We start from the raw sequence: 12,948 nt of genomic DNA, 5'->3' as shown, positions 1-12,948 counted from the left end.
AGATCGTAAGAGCCTTAAGGATCAGACCGATTGACCATCTTGTCCAGCATCCTGTTTGCACAGTGATGAGTACAGCACCATCTGCCCCCATCAACTTCTCCCACTGCTAAAATATATGGACAGGACCCCCCTCCAACACACACATACAATTATCATATAGCAGATGCCAGCAGTTTCTGCTACCAAACCACCTCACCAGCCATTACAGCTCTTGGTAAAAATGTCATTCAAGCAACCAATCCAAGGATGGTATTCAACTAAGTTTTATGTAGAGCAGACCTATTGAAAAGAATGAGCATGACTAAGCTAGGTCCATTAATTTCAATGGGTCTGCTCTGAGTACACTTAGCTGAATACATGTCTTTAAAGAACACATGTTCATAGAAGGAAGTCATCATGTGGATTTATGCTCTCTGTTTTACAATATTTGAAATTGATCACTTGAATGAAATAGCCATTAAACAGGGAGTATTGTCTGAGCTGAAAATAGCAAGATCCCATGCCACATATATTAGGGCTACCATATGTCCAGGATTTCCCGGACATTACCGGGATTTCAAAGGCGGAAGTGACGTCCGGGGGGAATATCCAGGCAATGGTTTGTCCTGGATCTTCAGTTTTCCTCAGCAACTTTGGGGGTGTCCAGATCTTTACTTCTTGAAATATGGCAACCGTAACATATATTGCATATTAATTAACTATATTCATATTTATTTTAAAGGTTTAAAGACAAAAAGGCACTTTTAGTGTCACTTGACATACCGGTAAATACAACTTACTTTATTTTTAAGAAATCCCTTTTTCCTGCATGCCTAGCTGAGGTTACAATTCTAATTGTTTGCCTAGGAGAAATTCGGATTCAAATCAATGGAATTTACTGTTGGGCATGTATAGAATTGTGGATTCCTATTTAGAACAAACTTTATTTTAATATTGCTTAAAATGTAATTTGACTATTAATTATTTTAAGATTTTGCACCCTCATCTTTCTCAAGGCAAATGCTCATCAAAATGCTCTTCCTGAATAATACCATAACTACCCATATACCCCAGTATCCAATTAACAAAGGCTGTACAGTTTTCTTAGTGAATACCTTATAGAATTATTATAGAAAGTTTTAAAATATGCCTTCCATTCCACCAATTTTGTCTGAGTGTCATCCTATTCCATTTTAAACTGTTTGTGTTTGGGTTAGCCAGAATCATGTTGTCTCCACTGCCCTTTGCAAGTAAATTGACTCCCACAAATTTGCAAGAAAAAAAGTCATTTTGTTGAGATTGGATTCTCTTGTGCCTGTAAGTCAAAGATGCTGTTTTTGTTTCCCAAATTTAAATGGCTCAGCAAGCTACCACAGATTTCCTGTCTTGGCCTCAGGTCAGATCTTTGATGGTAAATTGCAAACATGTGCTTACTCTGCAGTCATCCAGGAAGACCAGATACATGCAATTTGGGTCAACCTCTTTGCAAACTAAAGGGATAGACATAATTTATATTGGAATCTTCTCCTCTGATTACCTGAAGTTTGCTTACATGTGACTTGTAATGTCAAGATTTTGTCAAAGGCCTCTTCCCAATTTTGTTGCCTACCTTCTATTCGTCGGTTGCTCTGAGCCTGAAATCTCAGACAAAGACAACTGAGTGTATCAAAGACAGCTGACAACTGGCTATTATGCCCCAGCTGCAACAAAACATGTCTCTCCTACATCAGTCTCTACAGCTACAGCAGGAGCTGCAACCTTACAACAGCTTGACCTCAACCTCAAAGGCACACTCCTCCATTGTCTCCCAAGGCAGACGGATGCCAACAAGAGCATGTGTAACAAAAAGGTGAAGACACGGGTGTAGTTGGGGGGGGCAAGGGGAGCAGCTGCCCCCCTAAATCAATACAAATCAATACAAATCTGAGGTTCTGCCCCCCCAACAAAAGCCTCCCCCCCCAGCAAAAATCTTGGCTACGCCCATGGAAGAAGATGTTGCAACTGGTGCTATAAGGAGATGCCCTCTATGGTTATTCCTTCTTAGATCCTTCCATGCTGTGTTAGATGCAGTTTCAAGTATAATAGTTAGTCTCCATTTGTTTTCACCTTGATGGTGATGCTGTTAACCTCTGCCACATTAAAATAAGACCAGATGGACTGACTGAACCATAATGTCCTCTCTGTTGACAACTGTGTTCTTGTTGTCAACAGACTCAACAAGATGCACATTCTGTACAGATTGCTCAAGCAGCCAACATACCAATTTATTATGGGCCTCAGTCTAAAGGAAATAGAAACTAAGCTGTATGTGTGCCATAGGCCCAGTATTGGGCCTGTCACATCAGCTATAAACACTGAAGGAACCATTATTAAGTCCACTGACAATTTCTGTTATTTCAGTTGCCTATCTAAGAAAGTAGCAGTTCTCTTGGAGTCTCTCTTGGAGAACACAAAATTGGTGTAGTGTAGTGTTTAAAAACTGACTTGGGGTCTTTGCTACAACCATGGGACTATAGTTAACATATACAGTGGTACCTCGGGTTACATACGCTTCAGGTTACATACGCTTCAGGTTACAGACTCCGCTAACCCAGAAATAGTGCTTCAGGTTAAGAACTTTGCTTCAGGATGAGAACAGAAATCGGGCTCCGGTGGCGCGGCAGCAGCAGGAGGCCCCATTAGCTAAAGTGGTGCTTTAGGTTAAGAACAGTTTCAAGTTAAGTACAGACCTCTGGAACGAATTAAATACTTAACCTGAGGTACCACTGTATTGCACCCCTGAGTGGTGCACTCATGGTAGTTGTTATTCCCATTTTTACAACAAATAAAAATGTAAATATACTTTGTGGCTTCATTGTTTAACATTGTTATTACTTACCATATCCACACCATAACAATAATGGCTGCCACCTAAGAACACTGGGAACTGTAGTTTTGAAAGGGTGCTGGGAATTGTAGCTCATTGAGAGGGTCACCTAACAACCTGTAGCATCCTTAAACTACAGTTCCTGGGATCCTTTGTGAGAAGCAGAATTGATATAAAGTGATATAAGAGTTTACTATGTATGATGTAGATGTGGCATGTGTGACAGGCAGCAGAGCCCGACCAGAGACTGGTGATGCAGTCCCTCAGAATCCTACCAGAGTGCTGGAACGTCTCTCCAAATGGCTACCAAGACAGCTAACCAAATAGGAGGTGCGGAGCAGCACTTTGGGAGGAACAGTTTCTGAGGGATTTGGGGGGGGTTGTGTGTGTGTGTTTTAGATAGGGCTTACTTTTTGATGTTGGAGAGACAGTGATTAGGATAGGGCTTGTCTGAGAGAGTTGGTTCAAATTTGCATTTAACATCTGCTCTGAGGAAAATATCTACAGCTAGAATAAGGTGCCTTCATAGCTTAGAAAGTAAGACCATGTTAAGTGTCTTGGGACAGAATACAGTTAACTGGAGTTAAGTGGAGGACTGTGTCTGAGCCAGGGAAGGTAGCAGCTGTGAGAATACAGACTACCTGGGCCTCAGTATAGCCAGGAGGGGATAGTTCTTCTAGGTACAGAAGACTTCCAAGCCAGTAACAAGGGGTGAGGTGATCCCCTGGGTCTGTTATACTAATTAGAACGCCTCAGGTGTGGGATTGCTCAAAGAGTGGGTAACTGACTAAAAGTGCCCCTCACACATGAACCAAAATATTAATCTGTGAAGGAAGCCGTGCTGTGTCAAAAGTATTTAACTGTAACACCTGTCGTAGCTAAGTAAAGGAACAGAAACTGAGTTAAGCATTTTACCACCTATTCCAGAAACCTGAACATCTACCTGAAGTATAACAACTAATTTTTAGCAACTGAAGTTTAAGAAAAGCTGTGCATAGACTTCTGTGTTTAAGCCTGTGACATCTTTATATTTAGTTTAACTAATAAGTTAACTTCTACCTGAAAGAACGCATCTCCTGACCCAACTTGGTTTCACCAACCTCTTTTTGTAAATAAAACTTTTCTTATTTGATGAACTCCTGCTTGAGACTCTAAATCACTAAGTTTTCCCTCACACAAGATAGCCTGTGATAAATTGTAGAAATTTGTTTAATTGGCGTAATGTGCGGTCAGTCCACTATATTTAGGTAAAGGGACCCCCGACCATTTGGTCCAGTCGTGACCGACTCTGGGGTTGCGGCGCTCATCTCGCTTTATTGGCCGAGGGAGCCGGCGTTTGTCCGCAGACAGTTTTTCCAGGTCATGTGGCCAGCATGACTAAGCCGCTTCTGGCGAACCAGAGCAGCGCACGGAAACGCCGTTTACCTTCCCGCCAGAGCGGTACCTATATTTAATTGGGGGCAATTAGCAGGGTGAGTCCACTACAGCGTGATTCTAGACTCCAACATTCTTCGAGCCTCCCTTTCACAATGCTTTATTTAATTGTTACAGTTATGTCCGAGCAAGAATAAAAGGTGATTTTGGAGTAGACCAAAGGTCTATCACATCCAGCAGCCTGTTTCCCACAATCAGATGCCTCTGGGAAACCTAAAAGTAAAACATGTGGGTAGCCAGGGTCATAGTTCACTGTGGCTTACAAAGGGCTCCCATGCTATGACCAAGTTCAGGTTAGCTTAGCTGTATCAAAAACTGTTCTTCCTAAGTGGGGATGTATGAATCTGTCAATTTCAATTACCTTGGTTCCTTATGTTTCCAATCTTAAATTCTGTTCTCCACATTTTTGCAGCAATTCATAGCGTTTTTTAAAAAACCCTACAAATATATATATAATAAATACATATAATATTATAATATATATAATTCATCAGCATTTTAGTGCAAATTTCTCTTAATATCATAGCTGTCAACTTTTCCCTTTTCTTGTGAGGAATCCTATTCATAATAAGGGAATTTCCCTTTAAAAAAGGGAAATGTTGACAGCTATGCTTAATATACACAATTTGCATTCAATCTTCACTAATATAATTTTTATTGCAAAGCAGTCTCCCCTAATGAAGATTATTTGTATGTTATTTTTAGAAATCTGTGCATTGTTATGCACACTTTACCCGAGTATGTCATTCAGTGTCTGTAGAAAGAGAGGCCATCAGGGACAGAGGTGGCATGATGCCAATATTTATTGCTTCCCCCAAAGCAATTTGAATAGAGAGATTATTATCTTCTGCCGTGTTACCTGAATGTAGTTCTTCACCAGTTCCCATTTCAGTTTGATGAGATAATCAATTATTTGATGGATCAGGAAACCCACTGTTCCTACTATTATTCCAATGATGCCCATCACCAACCATCGATCCCAGTCCATTCTAAAAAATAAAAATAAAAGGGAATTGGTATCAGTTGCAGTAACCTCAGAATGTTAATAAGTAGCCTTTTGGTAATGCATCTAAAATGCCAAACAGTTATTCTGGAATCACAGTTTTTGAAAAGAAGAGCTGAGAATCTCTCGGAAGAATTGTGATTGAAAGGTGTTCATGTCTTTCCAGCCATGATTTTCTTTAACTAATGACTCAGAAGTGAAGGATTGAGACTTCTTTGTTCCACCCATATGCCTTGTTCTTCCTTCCCCAAAGCTTCAAGTCCATATCCCTAGGCAAGTATTGCCTACATCTCTAACTTGGCCCTTTGAATTGTCCCTGATCCAAATCTTAGGTTCTGCAAAACAAATTGCAACAAGAGCAAATTGACTTAATTTTCATAATTTAATCCAGACACAACAGTTGAGAATTACAAACATAAACTTTCAAGATATCGTTTACTGGTAACAAATATGCTCCATTTAGCTCTTCTGATTATTCGCTACAGCTGCCTTAACAGCTAAAATAAGCAGGTGTGATGTCTCTTATGACTGCTCTGATGCAAGAATGTAACAATAGATCCAAGGATCCACTTCCCACTGGAAATTGGGTCTATTTAACATTTCCAAGAATCCCAGACCTAGTTATTGTCTAAAGAAACAGAGTCTGCAGCAAGAGCAAGAAACTCAGTCTGTAATCAATCCGTCCAATGTAGACTGCAACCTTTCCTGGTCACAGTGGACTTTCTTTCTTATAACAATTATAGATGTGTAACCTGCACTTTTGCAGCAATACTGTGTATTACCAAGTTTTATGTTTTTATAAACTGCTCCTAAGAAGACATGCTTAGGATGTTCCTGGTACCTTTTCCCTCCCTGCTGTATTTTGTAGCATTCAGATTGGTACAAATGAAGGTCTTGCCCTACTGTGGATTTGGAAATTGCTCTAACCTGCCAGCAGAGTTTCCTGTGATTTGCATCTCTTCAGAATGTGGCAGTTCCTCATTGGTCCCCCCTAACAGAGCATTTCCCCCCAAACATCTGAGTGCACTCTTCACTGTTCCCAATAGGTGGCACCAAAACACTTTGGTTTAAGCTTATCATTCAATGTAATAATACTTTACAGTCATATGCGCAAAGCGGAAATAATGGAAACTATGTTTGACTTGTGAAAGCTTTTGCTGGGGGGGGGGGCGGAATCCTCCATGTGCAAGTGGAGTGAGCCAAATGAAGACAGAACCATTTCATAGCCTGCAACTCACTTCAATTATCTTTCTAGGGACAGGTAGAAAGCCCAGGTGTTCTTGATGTGCTTTTAATACTTAAGCTACGAAATGATATTTTTCACCATGTCCATTTGAAATATATTTGATCCATTATTTTGTCTCTGCTGGTCATCATGTTGGGGACTAAGAAAAATGCAGGTTTAAATTATCTGACTCTTACATAAATTATTGTACAAGCTGAGGAAAATTAGGGCATGTTCCCCCCACCCATATTTTGGTACATCTGCATGCCATTGATTTGAACAAGAGAGGTAAGCGTGTGGTCAGGTTTTTAAAATGCTTTGCTTTGAGTGAACAGCACACTTAATTATAGAAAATCAGTGCAATGAAGAAGTTGGAAGAAGTTAAGCAACATGAAACCAAACCGACAAACTTTAGTTTGATTGGTTTGGATATCTTTGCCCAAAGAAACCTCAGGAGCTAAAGCTGATCACTACAAAGTTTGTTGCATCAAGCTTGAAGCTAATGAGAAATATTTATTCCAAAGCCATTTCTATTATGGAACTCTCTGCTGGTGTTCGATATCACTGACTCTCATAAAGTTTAAATCAAAGCAAGAACAAACATGTGTTTTGTCAGGAAATCCTAATGTAGACAACTGAGCATTAATTATATAACTCACTCTAAGACAGAAGCAGCTGACCCCATGCTAACTGGTATATAGCAGCAAAACCCAGACCCAAAGGTATCATTTCTATATACCCACGGACTTTTTATTAAAGAAAAATAATCACAGGCTTCACACATGTACTGCCTTCCTGCTGCACTGTAACTCTGGTGGTATCAGTTGTGCCATTGGAACAGGTCTTTGGAGCAGACGTCCAGGGCTGAACAGAGGTAGCCCCATTTGTGGAAGGTCTCACCACATTTTAAAGCAATACAGCTTACCATTTAACACAAAATAACTAATTATCTGCCTAACTACACTGGATGGCATGGCAGCAGAACACACCTCCAAGCCCTCTGTAAACTGGGTTCCTGTTATTTCCATTTGCTTCCCTTTCAACCTCCTGGGAAGAAAAGGGGGGTGAGGGGGTGCACAGGTGCTGGCACACATCCCTGAACTCCAATATTCCAACTCCTGCTGGATAAAACAGGGGTCCCAGCATAGTGGGCATGCCCTCTTCATGCCTATTCCGCAAAGGCCTATTGAAGTAGGCAGATCCCTTATGACGGAGTGAGGGAAAGTTGCATAAATTGTAAGGTGTGCATCCCCAACTCCAAACTCCCTTACAACTGCTATTGCTTATTTTCCCTTTTGTGTGAATTTCAAATGGGGTTCCAACTCGGTGTTACTAATTCAGCGCTAATTTCCAGTGTGAACAACAAGCAGGTTGTTTATTACCTGTAGTTTTGTCCCTGCAGCCACTTCTTGTAAACGCTGCTGTGGGAAGGCAAATAATCCAGACTCTCGTGGACAGATAGGCGTTCCCTTTCTTTCTCTTGGAGGAAGTTTGCCCTTCCTGAGCAGCTTCTGCTGCTGTTGCATCTGGGATCAAGAGACTCAATCAAATCTGGCCGATCTTCGGCTAGCAGCATCTCCTCTTCACCATCATGTGTGCATCTCTTGCAAGAAAGGAGGGTTGCCATTTTGAAGAATCACAAGTGGCAGCAGAAGACCTCGGACCTCTGTCTGCAAATCAATGGTTGACAAATGCACCTGGAGAGGACTTACTGACTGCTGTGCAACAAGGGCTCACTGACTTATGTTGTGGGTTGGGTTGCTTCAGTAGCAGCACCACACAGATCCTGCGTGTTTGTGTCACCCAGAACCTGTCAGAACCAGATTTTTGTTTCATAGGTGACTTTCCCACCAGAAGGGTTGGGCAGGCAGCCAACTGAACACACGGTCTTTCCTGAACAACACAGAGAATGTGAAGTCTTAGGGTTTAAAATCAAGTGGCAATTGCAGAGGGTTTGGTCATCATACTTCCCAGCCACTTAATGTAAAAATATATATCAGGCGCTAAGCGTTCTGAACACATTGAAACAATGCTGTATCAGTTGAACTGGTAACTAGTGTGTTCCCAGGTCCATTTCAAAGCATGAGTCTTGAGCGTTAAAAAGTCCTAAATGGATTACGGCAAGGCTATCTGTAACTGCTTATGTCCCAAGTTCAGCATTGAAGGCCCTGGTCAAGTAATCTGCCTTTAAGATTGATTAGACGGGCAGGCACTAGGACAGGGCTTTTTCAGGAGTGGCACCCCATCTCTGTTGAACTCCTAGCAGAGGTATAGTTGACCCTTCTGCTTAGGATTTAAAATGGCTAAAAACTCCACTCCCAAATGCCTTTTATGTGCTTTTATTGGACTGTTTAAAAAATGGTTTATGTTGGACCAACTGTATTTTAAAGCAAGGCTAGACAATGGGGTATCCTCAATATATTTTTGAACTGCAACTCCCATCGTCTTTATCATTAGCCTTACTGGCTAGGCTGATGGGTGCTGTAGTTAAACAACTTCAGGAGGGAACCTCATTGCTTAGCCTACGTTGCTGCTTAAACCATTGTGTGTTTTAAAATTTTGTAACATTTTTCATACATAATGCAATATTGTAATGTTATGTTTACATAATGGCTGGCCACAGTGGCAGACCTCGGGGTCTCAAATTTCAGCAGTGCCCTGTGCAATGTCAAAATTCAAGCAACAAGCAAAGACAAAGGCTGCAAAAGGCACTAATAACAATGATTAGCACCAAGGCAGGCATTACAGAGCTGGCATCATCTGGCATCTAATGATACCCATAGCCTGGGCCCACTGCCAATATCTGGAGTTTCCGGCTCTTGCTGTTGCCTGTTTACCTACTCCTCCTAAACAAGTGATTGAGTAAGTGAACAGAGCAAAAAGAAGGCATAGTGACAAATTCATGGTTTACAACTTGTCCTCTCTCTGGGATGTGCTGTGGATTGGTCTCAAGAGAAGGAGGCAAACAAATAGGCAGTGGGAAAAGGTTATAAGAAGGTGGTATGTGCTCTCAGGTGGGAAGTGGCACAGGAAATTTTATCTAGAGGTTCCCCCAAATCAGTGTCTGAAGCAGGAAGGTGACAAAAGAAAACAGCCCACCTACCTAACCTTGACGCTTCAAAGCAATAAGGTCATTATTACTTTGGTTTAATAACAGGACATTATTGCTTCATCTTAAGAGACAGGGAACAATGCATGGATAGGTAGTGCTTCATATATACTTTTGGATACAGATAATGGGTGGTATTCAATGTATTCACATTTTTAAATAATCATTTACTATTTTTGATTATTATTATTATTTAGGGGAGAAATATAAACTGCTTCCTAAAAAAAAAAAGTCCAAGCAGTGTGCAGATTCTGTTATATATAACAGATGAATAAAATGAACAAACCAATAAAAACAAACATGAAGAAAGCTATCATTAAAAACAAAGCAGAATAAAAAAATGAAACCAATGTAAACTAAAGCATGTGTCTAGATAGGCTTACTAGAACAGAAAGGTTTTCAACAGCTGTCTAAAACAGTACAGTAAAGGCACCTGCCTAATGTCAAGAGGCAGGGAGTTCCACAGCACAGGTGCTGCCATGCTAATATACACTTGGGGTAGTAGAGAGGAGACAAATCGTAGTTGGGGAAACACCTCTGAATCTACTCAACAGATATTTTATCTACGTATTCTTTGAGGGCAGGAATACTGAATATCCCCCGCATCGTATTGCTGCTCTGCGTTTACTGTAAACTGAAAAACAGTAACAATACTGCATGTTTACATACAGGGCCTTAGATTCGAGTTCCACAGCTTTCCAGCAGCCTGGCTGTTTATACAGTAGGAAAACAATAGAGGAATGATGCAACGGTTCAGAGTGAGCAACACAACAGAGATCAACAGTCTCTGTGGCCATCTTGCAGTTACCTTTCAGGCAGCCCTTGAATTATGGGGGAAATGGAAGCGTGTGGCCTTTAACAGCCACTCCTAACCCCTTGACCTTTCTTAAGAGACAAAAGTTTTGTGATTTACACAAAACTTTCAGAATAGCTGTGTGATGCTGTGCAAAACAGTTTTTCCTTTAGGCATGCTGCCGTGGGAATATGGCCTTCTCAGCTATGTTAGGAGGGAGGGGGAGAAAGAGATAGAAGCTCTATCTTAATTTCTACTTCAGAATAAATATGGCAAACCTGAGGATACTTAGGGACACAAACATTGAATCTTCCATCATAACAGGCACACAAATAAGTGTTTGACAGCTTTAAAATCATTTACCAATAAGTACTGGGGTGATATTTAATATGATTAGAACACAGTGAAGAGGTTGCAGAAACATGGAAGCTGGTAGTGGCACATTACCAAGAATATCACTTCAACTGGAACTCTGCATATGCCCTGAAACTAAGCATTTATTTTGGCTTTGTTCTGTGTAAAAGAGTGCAGTACTATTGCAAACAAACAGAGACAGTGGTATAAAGTCAATCCTGTGAGGGGAAGCTGTAGCGGCTTACGGTAATTCAAATCTCAAACAGCCTTTGCACAAGTCATAAAATTAATGGCAAAAAGGTTAATTATATATCCTGAACTTCTATATCTAATGCAAACAGACACTCTTATTTCTCACTAAGAACCTAGAAAGAGTCATCCTCCACCAGACATCTTCCCCTGTAACTTGATTAAGTCTCTAAATATGCATTTCCTCTGAAACATTTCTAATCACCTGGCTGTGACATGTGATTGACTTGTTGACAATTTACTACTTGTATCCTTTAAAAGTCCCTTGTGTCCAATCCTGCCTTGGTCTTTGCGTTGGAGCTATTTTATTTTATTTATACATAAATAACTAGCATTATTTATTTAATCCCAGTTAGGAAGCTTAATTCCTATAATTAGGCGCCTCTCAGTTCCCACCTTGTTCAGCATCCTACCCAGGACACTGATCTACATTTTGGAGATCCTCCAGAAGTCTTTTCTGCACCACTCTTTTCCAAGCTTGCTCTCACTCCATAGATACTTGCAGAAGCAAGACTTCTTCAGCCTAGCTAGACCCCTTACACCCCTGCTGCCTCCCCGCTCCATTCCATTGCTTCTCAGCAGTTAGTTTTCTCTTCAGGTCAGTCAGAACTATTTCAAAGAGCACAAATTACCATTATTGCCCCAAAACCCTTTTTAATAATTTTGAACTTTTTTGGAGGGTCCCAAAGAACCCAGAGTTGAGCAGATTTAGCTCAAGGATGACCTACAAATGCTACCTTATCCTCAACCACCTTATCATAGCTTGAGCCTAGAAAACTGTATGCATCAGACATCAGGGAAGATTAGCCCTCCACTGCTTAGCCTTTGCCAGTAACTCTCAACCTAGTCATGACAGTGCATGTATAAGTCACAGTGAAATTCAGACTTCTCTCCGCCCTTCATCCCACAGGATCTTGCTTCTTCTCTCTGCCTTTCTCATTTTCCTGATCTCTACATACACAAAATTAGTTATTTCCATTTGAGCTTCTCCCCCTGGTGGCTTTAGATCTGCACTACATAGAGTCTGCCTCCTTAGTGCCCACCTATAATTGATGCTTTTGAATTATAGTGCTGGAGGAGACTCTTGAGAGTCCCATGGACTGCAAGAAGATCAAACCTCTCCATTCTTAAGGAAATCAGCCCCAAGTGCTCACTGGAAGGACAGATCCTGAAGCTGAGGCTCCAAAACTTTGGCCTCCTCATGAGAAGACTCCCTGGAAAAGACCCTGATATTGGGAAAGATTGAGGGCACAAGGAGAAGGGGATGACAGAGGAAGAAATGGTTGGACAGTGTTCTCGAAGCTGGCGTGCTCTGGTCCATGGGGTCATGAAGAGTCGGACACGACTAAACGACTACACAACAACATAATCCATGTAAGGAAAGCTCTTGTAGGAACACAAGAAGAGTCCAGCTGGATCTAGCCTATGGGTGCCTATGAAAATCCCAAAAGCAGGACTCAAGAGCAACCCATTTGAGTTTCCCTAATTTTCAGAGGTGACTACTAGCTGCAATAGCATTCTGTGATAGGAACTGTTTCAGCTTATGGTCCAGGCCATGAGGTAGCCTGTGTAACTTACAACCATCTTGCTTTTTCTTTACTAATGGTTCAAGCCACAGTAGATGTAGATCACCTCCAGTAAAGATCCCCCAACTGAACATGCCTGTAAGATGCAGGTTCACATGTACATATGTATAGGCACAGGAGCAGGGAACAGGTGATACCAGAGGATGGGTCCCAGACCATTTTATTGCTTTGTTAAAAACACCAAATAAAAAACTGTAAAGCGAATCTATAATATGTGAGACTGAGCAAGTTTCTCCCTGTTCCATAGTACTAGAAACTAAGGGCTGCCCAATGGCAATTATTGGCAGCAGCTTCTAGACAGACAAGAGGAAGTATTTCTTCACTCAACAAAATTAAATTGCATCAAGTTC

General features: G+C 41.1%; 1 protein-coding gene across 1 annotated transcript in view; it reads right to left on the bottom strand.

The window, feature by feature from the left end:
• Positions 1-5,317, bottom strand: part of LOC310766587 (chloride channel protein D-like) — a 62,735-nt gene extending 57,418 nt beyond the window's left edge. The window contains exon 1 of the mRNA XM_083622982.1: positions 5,139-5,317. Coding sequence (XP_083479108.1) covers positions 5,139-5,267 — 129 coding nt within the window. The 5' untranslated portion in view covers positions 5,268-5,317. The remainder of the gene's footprint in view (positions 1-5,138) is intronic.
• Between the last annotated feature and the right edge of the window lie 7,631 nt (positions 5,318-12,948).

The sequence above is a fragment of the Podarcis filfolensis genome (assembly GCF_964270895.1).
Source record: "Podarcis filfolensis genome assembly, chromosome: 7".
Taxonomy (NCBI): Eukaryota; Metazoa; Chordata; class Lepidosauria; order Squamata; family Lacertidae; genus Podarcis; species Podarcis filfolensis.
This window is presented reverse-complemented; position numbering and strand designations above follow the sequence as displayed.